General features: G+C 38.5%; 1 protein-coding gene across 1 annotated transcript; it reads right to left on the reverse strand.

The window, feature by feature from the left end:
* Positions 1 to 1,498: 1,498 nt before the first annotated feature.
* FAM98A (family with sequence similarity 98 member A) lies at positions 1,499 to 17,777 on the reverse strand. The gene is made up of 8 exons (XM_028514663.2): positions 17,616 to 17,777; positions 14,410 to 14,558; positions 11,504 to 11,638; positions 7,817 to 8,001; positions 6,740 to 6,820; positions 6,089 to 6,205; positions 3,362 to 3,529; positions 1,499 to 3,273 (listed from the first exon to the last, which is right to left on the reverse strand). The coding sequence occupies exons 1-8, from the start codon at positions 17,666 to 17,668 to the stop codon at positions 2,611 to 2,613; spliced, it is 1,551 nt and encodes a 516-aa protein (XP_028370464.1). The 5' UTR covers positions 17,669 to 17,777; the 3' UTR covers positions 1,499 to 2,610.
* Positions 17,778 to 18,115: the final 338 nt, after the last annotated feature.

The raw sequence follows: 18,115 nt of genomic DNA on the forward strand, positions 1-18,115 counted from the left end.
TCTCAGTCTGTCTGCATAAGAAACCTCATTTCAGATAGAAAATTTCCTCCTAAAAACTTTGTTTCTCTTGTTTCTCCAAGGACTTTCCACACATCCTATTCCAGTAAAATTGCAATTTACTACAAGTTAAGGTTAAGAATGTGTAAGATCAACAGACATGCTCTATTTTAAAAATGTAACGACTACTATTTTACTGTGACAAAACTAGTAGTTTGAAATATACTATTTCTAGAGAATGGTACCTGTGTCACTGAGAAGCTAGCAGGTAACTCTTGTATGGTTTCATTATATGAAAAATTTCTAGTTTAAAACAGAAAATGAACATACAAAGTTTAGAGTCATGGAGAAATGTATAGTTTACTTTCTTATATGCTCATATTTGAACAGCAATCTATTAACCATAAAAATGAATAAAAGTTATTTGTCAAAAGAATGAAACAGTCATTAGGAATACTGCAGAGTTGGAGGCTATGAAACAAATTAATGCAAATGCTAAATGTGATATTTTAAGATATGAAACCTTGAAGTTTTTTAGTTAAGAAACTCCTATACATACTAAAATTTAACAGTATAAAAGACCAAAACTTAAAACTTTCACGACAGAACTTAAAGTCTTTAATGATTTTTTTTTAAAGGTCTTATTTACTTTTAGAGACAGGGAAATGGAGGGAGAGGGAGATGAACATGGATGTGTGAGAGAAACACCGACCCATTGCCTCTTGCACGCACCCAATCTGGGACCTGGCCTGCAACCCCGGCCTGTGCCTCAGCTGGGAATCAAAGTGATGGCTTTCGGTTTGTAGACTGACGCCCAATCTGCTAATTCACACCAGTCAGGGCAACACCTTTGTGATTTGATAAAAGTATTTCAAATTGCCTTCGTGTTTGAACATTTTAGAATGGTAAATGCTAGGCAAAAAAAATCTAACGAACATATGAAATTAACCAAATGATCAAGGGAGGCTTTCATAAATGGTTTCAGTTACCAAAACAATGTGCTCATCTTAACAGCAAATACTGGTGTTTTTAATGGTATGACAGGACGATTCCTTCCCCTAAAAATAAGCCCTATTTAGTAGAAAAATACTTTTTCTCTTTTACAAACATATATTTATATTTCAAAGCCATTCATTTTTAAGAAAAATGTCCCTCATTCTTTGGAAGAATGGAGAGCCTAAAAAACAAAATCCCTGAAAGATGGGCCCGTCATTTACCTTTGCCTAATACATTGTGTAGCAACAGCTACACCTAGTGGCCACATGTGAGTAGTGCGACTTTCTAGCTATAACATAGTACAAGGTAAATTTGAAAACAGTTCTTTTTCAATTTATTTAAGGTTCTAAAGTAAAAATGATCTTTCACTACAAACTATGTTTTAAGGGAACACTTAACCTTCGGGGTGGCGGGGGGCAGGGGCACAGGACTTAGCTGACAACCTTGAAGCAAGTATGCAAAATAATTTCATTTGAAAAGTAGCTAAAATAAAACTCAAACCAGAGAGAGCTTACAGATACTTTATTGCTCACCTTTCACACAAAGCACACCTGCAGCCATTTTCTTTCACAGCTTGACAATGTAAGTATACAAAAACCCAGCAAGAAGTATCATGTAGATTTCAGTAAAATGTAAAACATCAACTCAGCCAGGCTTTTGTTTTCTGCAGCAATAATAAAGGGCCTCCTGCACTAAGCAAAAATCTGTCCTCTTTCTCTGTAGTGCATTTCTTCCGTTACAAAAGTCTCCTGCTCAAAGCAAACTCACTTGTATTTGCTGAGCCAGTGGTATTAACTCGTGCATTAAACAAATTTAAGTTTGCTGTTTTTTTCTAGCAGATTTCAAGTAAAAGTAAGGTTGAAGGAGGAACTCGTTTTGAATGAATGCAGGTCAGTTTGAGTCGCTATACTTAACTAAATGCCTACATATATATACTAAATTCACAACTTAGTTTGCTTTTATTATCTTGATGGATGTTGGCCATGTTTAAGGTTTTCAGAGTTCAGCTTGTGGTATAATATTCCATCAAGAGGATAAGGCTACTGAATGTGCTATCTGCAGAAGAGCTCATTTAATAGGAACTGACCTAGAAGTTCTATCATGAAGCAAATGTGGCATAACCTCTCCAAATAAAGAGCCAACCAGGGCAGAAACTGTGCTTGAAAAACAGACATTAGAATAGAGTAAGGAAAACACATATAAATGGGTCATTATTATGAGGAAGACTGCCTAGTTGTAGAGCTAAAAAAATCTAGGAGAATCCTCATTTTCAAAATTGTATATTGAAAACATGAAAACTACTTATTCAAGTAATTTCAAAAAAGTATGCATGTTCTGACTGTGCAATTAGTCTACTGGTCAATTAAAGGCAATTTTAATTACCTTTAAAAAATTCTTCATACAAAGGAGAGATGTTGTATGTTTCTCAAATAAACAGCATTATGTAAATCCATTTAAAAAAAACCAACAGAATTGAATGAAGACCTACAAATGCTTGTGCCAAGCAGGAATCTGCTTGCCACCTGTGGTCTCACATTCAAAATCCACACTGGACTCGGGGTTGTGAAACTAAGTTTCTATTACTTGAGCTCTAGCAAAATGTAAGGTTCTGTAGCCTCAACTAGTGTAATGTCTTCCCTGTCCAAATCCGGAGTGATTATACTGATAACCTCCCTGCTGGAAGTGCTGTTCAAATTGCCCCCCTTGGTGATAATTCTGGCCCCCCCTCCCTCCCCAGCCTCCTCCCTGGCCTCCGCGTCCACCTCGGCCTCCGCGACCACCTCTCCCCCCTCGACCACTGCCTCGATCACCATGGTGCCCACCATCTTGGTACCTATTGTCCTGCTGGTATCCACCACCCTGGTAGCCACTTCCTGTGTAAGTAGATGTTTGGAAGCCACTATAACCACTGCCTTGATAGCTACCACTGTGGCCACCGTGATAGCCACCTGGCTGGAAGCCCGAATCGCGATAACCACCATCTTGGTAGCCACCTCCTCCTCCACTCCCTCCATCTGTCCAGCCTCCTTGATGCTTATTTCCTCTTCCGCCCCCTCGGCCACCATGGTCATAGCCACCACGTCCACCTCTCCCTCCTCCTGGTTCGTGACCTCCTCGTCCTCCGTATGAGGAATGTTCATAACCACCTCTCCCTCCTCCTCGGCCCCCTGCTTGCTGCTGGGGGCCATCCTGCCTTTTCTGCCACGGCGGCATCTCAGGGGGTGGAGGCTCAATTTCATTCGGTCTACCGCCTCTGTCAGGCACCCTGCCCATCAACACCTACGGGATAAGAAAGACATTTTAAGCTATTTTATTTTGTAAATAGAAAGAAATGTATTTGAAAGAAAATTAAAGGTACTCTGATCACCTTATTGATGGCGCAGGCAGTTTTTTCTCTTATAGAGCCACTGCTAGTCCTTAAAATCTTTGACAAGTCTTGTCTTGCAGCCAAGAGATGGGCAACAGAAACAGTACTTTTAGGAGATAAGACTGAACGTTTCGGCTGGTAAACCTTTGCTAATTTCTCTGTCTGACTCTGTTGAAAGAAAGTGTTCAAAGACACTGTCAATTTTCAAAATGACATAGGAACATGTATATTAAATAAATTAAAAGATTTCCAAAATGTCTGATAACATTTACTAATCTCTAGATGGGAGGGAAAAAGTTATATATTCACCATTGCTCCTACCTAGTCAAGAACTACATTACAGTACAGCAAGAAATGACTGTGTGTGTTCTGAAAGCAAAGGGGAGGAGGGATTGGGGGGGGCACTCTGGACTGTGGGGCTACTAAAAAAGGTCAAAAGGTTACCCACTGGCCTCAGATCATTTACTTTTTCATTTTCTTGTCTTTGCTTACTATGAGATAAAAAATGTGAGCTGTGACTAATTACACTAATTATGTTGTTAATATGAAAACATGATACATTTCTTTAAAGTGATCCCCCTATTTAATACTTTCCTCTATTATATTTAAAAATAAGAACAAAAGGCCTACCATAACCATTTAGATGAAGTTAATGGTTTAGGTTGTTAGCTCTATGAGAAAGACAAATCACTGGGAAATTAGAAAACTTGGGCAAATCATTTAAATCTACTTCAAACACAAGACCACAAAAGACAGAGAAACAAAAAATATATAGGTCACACAAGAGAATAAAGTTCAAACAGATATAAAACAATTATTTCAGACAGAAATCAATAAATGCAAATTAGAGTAACCTAAATTTTGGGAAGCAGCAACAATCAGCTATCGACTAAATTCTGGAGGCAACAGCTACGACTACAACACACTGCAATAAGCACAAGAACAAAAACCTTTGTTACATGCAGGTACTCAAACTGATGGCAAATGCTTAGGTTACATTACATGATGAAACAGAATGTAAAAAGGCATGTTTACTATGATTTCAGATATCCATAGACAGACAGACATTAAAAATGACAAAAGCTACTGTGGTTAAGACAATGGGATGATCTGTGACTTTTTATTTTTAAAAATTTCTTTAATAATGAAAGGAATAAAAATATTGTCATCCCATAGTTCAGGGAATGTTTCTGAATATGTCTTATATTTATTTTCCTTAGAGTCAATATTGTATCTAAATAAGTGCTTAATGTTTGTTGATTGAAAACAAACACCTTTGAGAAAATGGTTTCATGCATGTTTCAGATAGAACTGTTTTAAAATGAAATTTCAAAGAGATATTAAATGCATAAATTTTGTATGTAAAATAAAAGTTCACTCTGTGCATATGAAAGCGATTTCTATAAATTAATTTAAAACAAAGTTTCAAAGTGAGATATCAATACACAAATTCTATTAAATGAACAAACAGGTTTGTGCTAGTTTAATATATACAGTCCTTCCTTATCCTCAAAATATTTCTGTATCTCATACAACTGTTGTGTTGTTATAGTTCAAAGGCATCTTAAACATCATCTAGATCAAGCAAGGCACTTTAAAGATGACAGAAACTCAGAGGGTCAGCGGCAGCGCGGAGCCCGGAGGGCCGCTGTCCAGTCCACTGAGGGCGGGCCAACAGCATGCCGCAGTGCTCCCGTCTTTGTGTTTCCTAGCTGGAAGTCCTAGGTCATTGTTTTTGAGTTATCTCTGCTAAGCTAAGGGTGAAATAATTGTTTTTATCAAAGACAATTTAAGAAAGGACTTGCATGTCCTAAACAGCAATCACAGAAGAGAATAATTTACTCCTGCTACTATTTATTGACTAGCTGTGAGATATTATGAAAAGTTTCCCATTTGTCTAGGTCTCTATTTTTTTTAGTTGCAAAATGAGGGGGGTTAAGACTGATCTCTAAGACCCTTTCCCAACATTAAAATATTGTAATCCAGTAAATATCTACCCCAACAATGTAGTAGTCAAATAGCACTTTGCTGAGGTTTAAAGATTTGTGTGAAAGTAACATAGTAGCAAGATTATTGGAGAACTAGATAAAAACATTTTCTGAGCCAATTCACTAGAATTCAGAGAAAAATCTATTTTCAAAAATGAACGCACTATTAAGGGAACATCTCATCCTAGCATCTGGATCAACCTCCACATAAATTTGAGACTTGGTTCCATTTCAGGTCCAAAGAAGGTCAAAGTAATAAAATGTGCCCAACAGGTCCCACTTACTGATCATATAGCACGTATTTAATAAATACCCGTTGAATGACCAAGACCTTCACCTGTCTTATTTAGGCTGACGTAAGTCTTATCAGATTCTCCTATTCTTTATAAATAGACCACAATATGTGGTCTTCCTAAATCCAATCAAATTAAATTGTTAGTTCCCGGTGTAATAAAATAATTAAAAATTTTATTATTTTAGTAATTTTCAAATACACTCTCCATCTCTCTCACAAATGGGTACTTCCATTAGGGTCTATAACGTAACATACAGTTTTGTTGAACAACATTAAAAAATTGAAAGACAAATGTTTTCATTACTGCTGAACAGCTTAAAGAATTGCTACTTAGCAACTCGCCATGTATTTTGCTTATAGTCTCCACTATATCTAAACTGTGCTACAAATGCATCAGGATCGAGTCTATAAAGACTCTGCTCCTTTAAATTATTTAGTGCGTACCTTAGCGCGGTCAGACCAACCAAAAGACTGGACAGTGACATCCAAACGTTTTATTAGCAGCTTTCTCCGAACTTCGTATTCATTGGCTATGGCTTGGTTAATTGCTTCTATGTTTTCCTGAAACAAAATTTTTTTAAAAGTCAGACTTTAAATCTGCTTGACCTCTGTTCCAAAAGGGCAGACACTGTGTCTGTTTCTTTCATAAATGAATCCCGGCACTTAGCACAAAATAAATTGTTATTTAATAAATATAATAATGAAAGTTGTAACAACAAATTAAGGAAATAATATGCAAAATAGTTTCTCAAAACATAATAAAAAATATGTGAAGTACAAAAGTCTCATTTTGCTTTTCCATAATTCACTGTGTGAAAGCTCAGCTCAATGAAGCCTTTGGCTTGAAGACAACCCATTTGGCAATTAGAAACATGCATCATATCGAACTTCTGTTTACTTTAATCAGCTGTGTGAAATACTTACAGATTATGGGATAGTGTTTCTAATCTCACACAAATAAAATTACGTTGCATGAATCTTAAGATTCACAGAAATGATTCCAAAGATGTCCATCAAGCGCCAACTGTGTCAATATAAATGTAAGATAGAGAGATGGGGTTCCTTACAAATTTACTTCAGACGAGTGCTACTCACCCAGTGGGCTGGTCCCAATGACTTCTTCAATAAAGGCTTTCCCACATGATTAGGTGGAACTTTTGCTAATGTTTCCTTTAACTGACACAAAAACATAAATGAATGAATAAACAAATCTAAAAGTAACACATATCCTCCTCATCTTCCCACGTCCCATCATATCTTGCCATCAAAAGAAGATTCCTGACAGAGGCAAAGGTGGAGGATGTTTGAAATGTACAAGACCCACACAATAAAGACAGTCACTTGCCCACTCCTCACGTGCCTATGGAAGCATGATTCCTCCACTGCGCCTACAACGGTGCCTGACAACGGCAGGCACTCAATGGGTATTTGCTGAATGGATGAATGAACACACAGAAAAATAGGGACTATGGATATACCGCTGCTCCCCTGTAGAGTTCAGCCAGTTTATGCATCGTGGTGTCCATCTGCCCCACAATGTAAACGTACCAATTCTTAGAGTCCACCAGATACGCACAGAGAGTAACTCTGCCATAACAAATACCATTCTCATCTATTCATTATTTTTATTAAAATTGCTTATTCCTAGCAAATGGTTAAGAAACCTTCTTCATTGTTGATAATGTGTGGCATAAATTATTTTCACATAGTAATTATATTAGCAAGAAATCTAGTTCGCCAATTCAAACTTTTAAGACTCAAAATGACTGGATTAAAAACCAAGAACATTAACATCATTTTCTGTCCAGTCAATGGGGAGAAGGGTGGTAACACTTAATGACAAAGACTTGAAAAATTAAGTGCACTAAATTTCAATGATAAAATAATTTTTAAAGGACTTAATTATTTTTACATTATATCTAGCTTATTTCAGTTTGTAAATCAAAGTGTAAAGTTTCCTTTTTGAAAAAGAAACATGCTACCATGTTAAAAAACACTAAAATACTAATTTCTCTTCAAGGCATCCAGGATTTAAAACCCAAAACTTATTTAGTAACAGTAACTTAATAATATGCACATTAGGTTCCCATTAAGAGAAATTAACTTGCTTCATTTCAAACAAATGTAGGACTATGCCTTTAATACACTACAATCTGGTACTAAAGGTCTTACTTTTTTTTCAATCCCGCTGAAGAATTGGAACATAGTTATATTGGCTGGAGGTTTGGACATTCCTAGAGCAATACATATGCCTTTCAACTCTTGAAAGACCTCACTACCGCCTCCTTCTTGAGCTTTTTTTGGAGGAGTATTCACACAGAGCATTCTGGCAGCTTCTAGTTCTGAGATGAGGTATGCTGAAGTAAACAAAATAAGATTTCAAAATGAGATACAGCTACAGTTAATAGTCATAAGTCTGGAGTCACAACTCTATAGACCTAGTGATATGTAAGTTTTAAAGCTGCAAGAATGGACAAAAACAAGAAAGGAAAACCATTTTTACCTCAAATGACATAACATATAAACTGGTTCTATAATTCAGGTATTTAACCAATATATATTTAAAGGCTGATTTAAAAAATAAGCGATTCTTCTTTGAAACCAAAAGATCAAGGTCAATCACATCTAAAAATCTGGATTCTTATGCTTCATTATTAAGGAACCTACAGAACAGGGGTTGGCATCTGTTGACAAATTTGCAAAAGGTAGCAGGTGGCAAATTTTTGGTGACAGTTCAAAGGGCTGTCTGTCTATCTGTCTATCTATCTATCGTTCTTACCACCGACATGCACCAGTGATACAACAACTATCTGTTCCTCTTACCTTTCAATACTTAGGAAGTCTGTTTAGAACTGGTGTGAAACAACACTTTTCAGCAAGGTTTAACTTACAGGAGAAAGGGGAAGGCAATAAACTCCCAGAAGTTCCTTTCCTATGTCTCCAGTAGCCCAATGTCACCCTCTGGAGGTTCCCCAACCCCTCTTCCATTTGTATTCTTCTCAGTACTCCCTACCCCTACTTCTTTCATTCTCGTCCCCTCCTGTGGCATCAACAACAAAACTTCCAAATAATTTCTTGGCAGAATCCTTTTGTGTCGATATCATCTCCTGTGTCTTGATTTCCTCGGGGATAATGAGGGATGCAATCTGCTTTGGGTAATTAAGGTGAAGATATAAATATTCAATCTTATTTCTTTCACCTTCCCAAGGACATTTACATTTGTATAAAAGGTGATTCGTAATCATTTGGTCCTCAGGATTTTAGGTATGTGACAAAGGGAGAATCTTCTGATATTAGAAAGATAGTTTTGAAAAAAGCCACTTTCTGGGCTTTTAAGTTTACATTACAAAAAAATGATCAGCTTAAATATCTCATTTCCTATATCCAAGGTGTAATGGTTAATAGCATGTATAGGGATCATAATTTTGGCAGATCATTTCTGAAAAGCTGCCAACACTGGTTCTAGAACAATAAATACAGCTAAGTTTCTGGAAAGGTCATTCTATATGGGTTTGATAAAATCTCAGCGTGTTCCATATAGCCAACGGTATGAGTTAAAAGATCAAACCAATAAAACCCCAGTGTCATGAAATAATCGCTGTTTTTATAAATCAGGTCTTATTGGAACACTGCCACGTTCACCTGTTTCCATGCAGTCTACGGCTGCTGACAAAGGACAGCAGTGGAGTCCGGAGTTGTGACAGAGATCCTGTGGCCCATGAGGCTGAAAATATTTGTTATCTGGCCCTTCAAGAGCTTGCCAACCCTTGTTCTAGAAAATCACATATGATATGCTTTAATAAACTTTTTCTCTAATTTTAGGACACCTTAGCTCAAGTATGTACAGAAGTTACTTCACCAACACATTTACCATCAGAAAGCATTAACTATAGCTGAGGTATTCAGAGTACTAGGAAAGGCACGGACTGGCTATAAGTACAGACACAGAAAAGATCGCCTCTGCTGACAGCCTAGTGAGGAACAGAGAATAAAGGCATAAAAAGATGGACAGTTCTTCATCTACCAGAAACTTAGATATCTGCCTTATTTTTACCTAAGGAAATGTTCTGACAATGAGAAAGGCCAATGAACAGCCAAAATAGTTCTTAACCTGGTAATAGAGCTTTTCAGCCATTCATTTGAAGACTTTTCTCTTTTACTAACGATTCTACTGAGGCTGGTTTATTTCCCCCCCCTCAGAACACGATGTATTAAAAGATTCAAATTGGTAAGGTAAGGGTGCTGGAAGAAGTAAGTAAAATTATAACATCAAGACTGACAATACTTGGAGGATGAGAAATACTCATACAGAGCGAGTAGAGGATGAGCACATGTACATAAACATTAGCATGGAAGAGAGGAAACAAGCTAAGGGGAATATTTTAGGAAAGGAGGAACAGCAAAAAGTGAAGACCAAGAGGAGGGAAGTGAGCAGTGTGTATGAGTGAAGAACTCGGAGCAGAGTAACCTCTCATTGACTCAGTCATTTAGTTGAGGAGCAAATATTAATAGTTGGATATTCTTGAACAGCTTTTGAGGTAAGAGCACATTAAAATAAAATAATCTATTAATATTGCCCAAGTCCAAAATAATCTTGTTCTGTGCTCCCTGCTTAAGAAAGAAAAAAAAAGTTAAAGGTATTTTATAAATATTTATATTCAAAGTGGTTTTTACAAGTATCAGCACTAAAATGGTGAAACTCTGGGCTCTTTGGAAGAATCAGCTATTCAGGGTTATTGCTAACCTTTCCACACAGCTGTTGTCTTCCTATGTAAGATAACACATTCTAAGTGCCAAATATCAGGTATTGGTAAAGGTAAACAGTGCTACAAGGAAGAGCCACTGAGTACACTGTGGCTGAGCCAGCTGCAGAGATTACGCAATTTGAAGGTCACTGAACACGTGCACTAGAACCACATGCAGTGACGTCAGTGTCTAAGCAGCGTCAGTGTCTAAGCAGCGTCTAATCTCCCGGGCACGCCCCCCAGGAACGGTTGGTCGTCTCACAAAGGGGAAATCCACACAGCGGCTCTGGGATAATTCGTGCTGCAGTGTAATGGCCATGGACACATTTTTTTTTTTTTAAATTAAGCCTTCACAATTAAGAGTTGTAGTGTTTTCTAGAAACCATAGTAAGGTTGTAAAAACAAGTATTGTTAAAATCCTGAGTTATGTCTGTCATAATAAGAATTATACTATTCAGTTAACCAAAGCTTAATCAAATGGGTCTCAGAATGCAACAAAGAATCTGAGTTAAGACGAGTGGGTGAGTTTATCGGAGAGTTTATTCAAGGCAACGAAATTCGTAAGTCTACTTACTGTTTTTCAGGGTGAAAAGAGAAAAAGCAGTTAGTATAGAAAAAAACATAGAAGGAAAAAACTTTTTATAATAAATTATTTCCCACAATGATCAGTAAGTATAGGAACAAAGCAAATATTATTGCAGAAAATTTTATATTTACAAATATAACCAATACCCCTAAACAATTACCCAACCAGAAAGAAACATCAACAAGACAAAATATTTTAATTAAAACCAGTCTATTTGAAAATGTGCTCCCAGCCTAGAACGCTGAGGTTCAACGACTGCACATCTGAACAAGCACCGCCTCTGGTCCCCTTGGTGGAACACAACACCTGGGCGACATCAGTGAAAGGATGAAGAAGGGCAACTACAAAACACTGCCACCAGTGCACAGGCCTACTAACAGCTTCTAAGCTGGAAACTTAATGAAGTTTTCTTTAAAATAAGGAGTATTCTGAATTAAATCCAGCATGAAACAAAACTGTAACAACTAGTTCATTAGTCATGGAAAACATAAATGGAAAATAGCTATATTCTAGTAGCCATGAACTTACTGAGCAAAAGGAGGCAGTTCTTCTGAACGAGCAGGCGCTTGGTCACATCCCCAGATGTCAGTGAAAGATATGGACAGTTCATCTCCCCTAGTAGCCCACTCACCTCAAGCTGGAATTCTTCAGCTTCATTCGGGCCTTTTAAGAATTAAAATAATCTTGTTAATAAAAATGTTGTTCCCCTTCACATATATATGTGTGTGTACACACATACACACAAATTGAAATATTTAATACGATTTTCCTAACACGTTTCTTTTTCTTCTAATTCATCCTTTCTCACACTAGTGACAATTTTTTCTTTAATACTTTCATTAGGTTATTCCTTTATTTGAGAATCTCTAATAGCTTTCTAATTTCTACCTCACCTAATGTTTCTGTCTTTAAAGATTCTCCCTAGCCTCTCTGCTGTGCCCTTCCCAGCAGAGCACTGTTTGTGGTAGGTATCTACTACTTCCACGAACATTCCCTCTTCTCTGTGCCAGGGAAATACCCCCACTGCCCTGGGTCAGGCTGATTTCCGCTTCTGCACCTTCATTTAAGTAATTCTCTGTAATGCACATGCCCTCTCCCCTCCCCTCCTCCTCTATCAAATCCCACCTATCCACCAAAGTCCAGTGGTCCAGCTCCTTGATGAAACTGTCCCCAAGTACTATCACACTGATTTCCTCCCCCATGAACCAGAGTGAAGCACTTTATTACTACTAATATCCAGCTGTTTCATGTGTGCCAAAACTTCTAGTTTCCAATACCTACACTGAATTTGAAGGCAGTGAACATGACTTGTAGTTCCATATTCCCATACTGTGTAAAGAACAAAGTTCACTAGGTGAACCAAGGAACAATGATGGTCTTTCTTCTTTACTATTTTGATGGTTCACTATTCAATATCACAGAGAGGCAAAACGTAGCTAACAAACTCTGAGTCACTTGACCTGAGTCCTTCTTCTCAATACAACGGGTAGACGGAACTGCCAATGTTTTGAAACTTGTTCTGTGAGCTCCAGAGTTCCACAGAAGTGCTTCAGAGGCAGCTGGGAGAACGAGGAGGGAGTTGTACTAAAAGTGCTCCCTCTCAACTTCAACTAGAACAGCTACACTTCTACCTGTCGTGCATGTTGGCTTCTATCAAATGTTTTCCTATGACCAAGGGTTCCAGGTTATATATAAACAGTTACCATCCAGCACAGGTGTTGGTTCAGAAGGTCTTACAGTCTCTGAAACGCTGGGTCAAGAGGCAATGTTAAGAGCACTGGCTCCCAAATGTGACTGCTGCGGTTGAATCCTGACTTTATCACTTACTGGTTGTGCAACCTCAGGCAAATGTATTTAACCTCATTGTGCTTCGTCGTGTAACGCGTGAGAGAAATGAAACCTGCCTCATAGGATTGTCCTGAGGTTTAAAAGAGTTAACACATGTAAAGCACTTAGAACACAGTAAGTGCTTAGTCAATGTAAGCTGCTGCCATCATTACTGCTGTACTATATTCTCCTTAAAAATTAGAATTGAATGCGACTAACATGTACATATTAAATACCCTAAACATGCAAGAGTGAGCTCTTCACAATAGGATTCTGTGAAAAAGAAAATGGGGTTACGTATATGGTTCTCCATAAGGGTGGGTTAACGGGTGGGCATTTTCTTTGTCTCCTATTACAGGGTTACCTACGGAAGGAGGGAAACAGATGGTAGAGTGCCAGGCTCCACGCCTGTCTCTTTTGTAGAACCAACAAACTAGTGCTAAAACAGTAACAAAATCAGTAAATATAAAACAGCTCTAAAGGCCATAAATCTGATGATACTGGATCTGGTTGTGGTATATCTAGTGATATATTTTTATATAGAAAACTTAATAAAATGTTCTTCTTCCTACATAGTACAATGCATTTATTTTACATGCTATATATGCTTCTGGAATCTGGTAGTCCAAAAAGAAAAACATCCCAATTTCCAGTGCTAGCCACCAATTTAAGATATCACAAGTCACGTTTTACAAAGAATGGACCCTCATATATGAGGGTCTGTCCAGAAAGAGTCCAGCCATTGTTAATATAATGAGGATGGTTTGCATGACATCAATGTGACCTTGCAGCCAAGGAGAGTGGACTGGAATGCACGTGTGTGAACAATGACAACTTCACTGTACTGGGGGTGCGAGACGCCTTTGAGTGAGCATGTGTACTGTGTGGCTGTTGCATTCAAAATGAGCAAGCAGAGCAAACCATCAGATTTTACATTAAGCTTAAACTATTTGGAATGATTTAGAAGGCTGCAGCTACGGGTAACTGGTGATTGGCAGCTTCATCATGATATGCCCACTCCTGCAGCACATCTCATGCAGAGTTTTTTGCAAAACATCACATCACCCAGGTGACTTGCCCCCCTACCACCCAGATTTGGCACCATGTAACTTCTGGCTTTTCCCAAAACTAAAATCACCTTTGAAAGGAAAGAGATTTCAGACTGTCAATGAGATTCAGGAAAATATGATGGGGCAGCTGATGGTGACTGGGAAAACTGTGTGAGGTCCCAAGGTGCCTACTTTGCAGGGGACTAAGGCATCATTGTCCTGTGTACAATATTTCTTGTATCTTCTTCAAAAAATGTCTCTTTTTCATATTACGTGGCTGGATACTTTCTAGACAGACCTTATTTGTCTCCATTTTTCTGATCTTAGTAATAGGGTTTTCTCAACTTCCACAAATTTTTAATAGTTGCATGACCATATTTTGGTTTTTCAACTTCTGAACCACCTTTCTCTAAAAATAGTGGAGGCAAAGTATTTGGTTGCTTTACAATTTTTTTTTTATATTTACAAAGAACTTGAAATTTTAGCTTGATAATGTTCAATTGACAATACCTGAATTTTATTTTTATATTTTGCACATAAAATTGAATGTTTACTTACTGTTAGTTGCTTGCACATTTTCCTCCAGTTTACAGAGCGCTCTTAACTCAGACACCAGCCAAGCACAGAGTTTGGTAAACTCGGGGGAACTGGCTCCAGCAGCGACTGCCTGAGATAGGGCGCCATCTTCTAACAATGTACCCTTGTAACTGGCGAGTTAAAAAAACCACACTTCAGAAGAATATAAAAATCACACCTAATATATTACAGATACTATATATTTTTGCATTACTTGTGTAATGAAGCAATAGTTTAATAACGACAAGTTATGATGACCAATTTCTAAACTTGCAAGTATTAATAAACAGAATTATACTAAGCTAAGGTCAAAATATAGGTGAATATTTAATAGAATCACATATAAAACAACTTCTTTAAAATTATGAAATCACTTAGTGTACAAAGATTTACTGTCTTACTTTAACTGAGTTGAGGATTAAAACCAGATTAGCTCGGGCTGGTATGGCTCAGTGATTGTGAACCAAAGGATTTCAGGTTGGATTCCCAGTCAGGGCACATGCCTGGGCTGCAGGCCAGGTCCCCAGTGAGGAGCAATGAGAGGCAACCACACATTGGTGTTTCTCTCTCTCCCTTCCTCTCCAAAAATAAATAAATGAATTAAATCTTAATAAAACAGATTAATAAGTGGTAGTTAATTATACTATAGTTTACTATTTCAGAAATAAAACTCAGGTTATCTTTTCTAGATATTTTTCCAGAAATCAATTATGTTAGGTTTTAATGACTTTCTTTAAAAGCAAAAAGTTTCCAATTAATCATTTATTCCCTTTTTGTATATTTAATGACGTTAAGACTAGCACTACCTGCTAGTACCAGGGAAATGTCGAGTTTGATGTAATAATTGCTGGCAAGTTGATGTTTGAGTGAACTGGTACAACTGTACGCTAGTCCTCTGTAAGTGACTCAAATGTAATTCTTAAAAAATTACTAAATGTTCAAATATTCATAAAGGGCAATAGTAATAATAAACTCCAATCTAGAATATAGCTAGAATGATTTTGTCATTCTCAAAGTGGCTTTAAAATATATATATTCTTCAGATTATTTTATCTTCTTTTAAATAAAATACTATAAAAACCCTGTTATTAAAATTAGTATATTAAATATGCTTAAGATAATTTGATGTTTAATTGGTATAGAGATTTTAGAGAAATGACAACACTTGATCCTTTAAAAGACAATTACATGTGTATACACTGAATGGAATGGAAAAATGTTACACAAAAAATGAGATTATAGGTACTCTGGCATCTAGATTTAAAAGCACATATTAAGACAGTGGAATAAAGAGACGAGGCCTAGAAACTTCTTGTGTTACACATTCAGATTTTGCTCTTAATACAAGTAGTTACTGGATTCCTACCATGTGCCAAATTAGAGATAAAAGTCATTTAATTCTAATATTTCTCAGCGAATCCTGCAAAACTGTACATCAATCAATTAAGGCTAAATTTTAATGACTGAATACCACTAAACTAAATAGTTATGGTTAAAATTTATGCAAAGTTTTCAGAAAATTCCATGGTTTATATTAGAACCCATCTTAATCATTTGATTACAATTATTACAGTAACAATTACTTTTATGAAGAAAAATACAGTTAAAAGACAGTAAAAAAATAATAAAGGGAAGGAACCAGCATCCATCACCAATTCTTGGTGACCTCTATCCGTGCAGAATAACTACATTTAAATAAGGTCTACTTTGTCCTCCCATCCTTTGGCTCTTTCTACTGTAATCCTAAGTGTCACTTCCAAGCTTCAAGACTTCACTTCCTTTTGCAGCAAAGGGACCCTTCACATATCTCCTTACAGCATATTCTTACAATTTGAACCTCTCTTCCACTTCACTTTGTACCCATAAGTGCTCAGCCCAACACTGCCACGGAACGAGTGTTCCTCAAAAATGTTTACTGAATGAATGGCTTCATGTGTGAGCAAGCGATTTCGTCTTGAGATGTCTACCAAGAGTCCATTTTGCTGAACGACTTTTACCTATGCTCTATTTAAAAAAAAAAAAAAAAGAGTCCCCTAAAGTCTGGAATATTCATGAAAATTCACAGCCAGTTAAAACAAAAAGAAAAGAACAAGGATGATTCACGTTGACAAAGAAAGGTGATAAGCACTGCCACTTCATTTCCTAAAACTTCTAGCAGGACGGCGAGATAAGGTGGGTCGACTTTGGGAATCCTCAGTGACCTTTCTTGAAGAAAGGTTTCCTTCAAATGTTTCCATGTTATTCAAAAGCCTCGAGGAAGATTTTGAGAAAGGATGTTTCTGTATAAATACTGTTAGCTAAATCGGTAAAAAAAAAAAATGTGACACTGCACCTACAGGCAAATATTTAACCATACCATTTGTTTCTGGAACCACATTTAGCCCAAGAGATTACAACTTTTCAAGTTTTAAAACAGTACACTGATCTGGGTATCCCGGCGAGATAAGAAACCTTCTTTCCAACGTGTACATAACATGAATCACGATTAGTTAACTGTCAGGACGGGAGACGAAACGCACAACAAATACGCATGGATTTGGTGGGTGAAGACGACCCTAAGGGTAAGAAAGAGCTAATAATGGCTCAAAGGGGTGTCAGAGTCAAAAGAAACTTCCAGTGCTTCCCACGGAGGCAGTGACAGGCTCGGTACACAAGATAGCTAGCTAGCGGAACGAACGCAGCGCACAGGCATGTGGTTTTGGGAAGCCGGGGTGCGTGCAGAGATGACTGGGCAAAGGCGTTTTTTTTGAGAGAAGTGGGGTGGGGCAGGAGTAGGGGCTCAAGACAGAAGAAGAAAGTTTGGAGGACAAGTAGGAAACCAGTAAATCAACTTTGGCAACCTCTAGAGTGAGGGGGTAGGGCAGGAGGATGGGGAGCAAGGCGAGAAGCTCAGAGAGGGGGTTGGCGAGAACCCGTGCCCAGACAATGACACGCATGACTGACAAACACTGCGGGTAACTCGGCTTCAAGGAGCACAGGGCAGGCCTAGGGGCGTCCCATTTGGAGGGCCCCGACCGAGTAGGGCACACAGTGGACGTGGCACTAGGGTCCCGGAGCCCGAGGGAGGCGACAGCCAGAAGCCAGGGGGTGCGGCGCGGAGAGGCAGGTGTCTCCGACTGGGACTTGTGAGGTGTTCCCGGGGGACTGGCAGTGTGGGAACTGGGAGACCCGAGCCCTGGTACTCTTACCCTAGATCTTCCAAAGACTCCAAGATGTCAGTCTCCATGAGGTCGCACTCCATGCTAGTGGTATTCAAATTTCCGAGTCGTCTGGGTCCCCTCTTCACCGGCAACGCGTACACTAGCGCATGCGCTGCCTCCCCGGAACTTCCAAATCGACGTCTGGCGCCTCAGCTGCCGCATTGCGCATGTCCCGAGCGTGCGCAAGGAACTTGTTCCCGCCTACCGCTCCACCCCAGCTGGTAGGGGGATTGCCGGGCGCCACAGTTTCGCACATGCGTATTGCTGAGTAGTGAAGCCAGCCTTCCAAAGAAGGGCAGAAGGACTGGCTGCGTGGCAGCTGGGTGTGGGGACCCAGCAAGGGTGGGGGAGCGTTCTAATCTCACTCACTTGGTTTTAGGCAACTGCGAATGTTGGGGCGAGGAAAGCGAGGGAGGAGTTGTAGGGGGGCGGGGTGGGGGGCGTCTCTAGACTTAAGTGGGTGTTGCTAGTGAAACAGTGTCTGGATT

Source organism: Phyllostomus discolor, chromosome 6 (genome assembly GCF_004126475.2).
Source record: "Phyllostomus discolor isolate MPI-MPIP mPhyDis1 chromosome 6, mPhyDis1.pri.v3, whole genome shotgun sequence".
In the NCBI taxonomy this organism is placed as follows: domain Eukaryota; kingdom Metazoa; phylum Chordata; class Mammalia; order Chiroptera; family Phyllostomidae; genus Phyllostomus; species Phyllostomus discolor.

Excerpts from the sequence above, each read along its gene's own strand:
- FAM98A (XM_028514663.2), bottom strand. The coding sequence starts at position 17,668 with ATGGAGTGCGACCTCATGGAGACTGACATCTTGGAGTCTTTGGAAGAT. Across the intron at positions 14,559-17,615 it reads GAGTCTTTGGAAGATCTAGG|TTACAAGGGTACATTGTTAG; the intron begins GTAAGAGTACCA and ends TTAACTCGCCAG. Across the intron at positions 6,206-6,739 it reads CATTGGGACCAGCCCACTGG|GAAAACATAGAAGCAATTAA; the intron begins GTGAGTAGCACT and ends ATTTTGTTTCAG.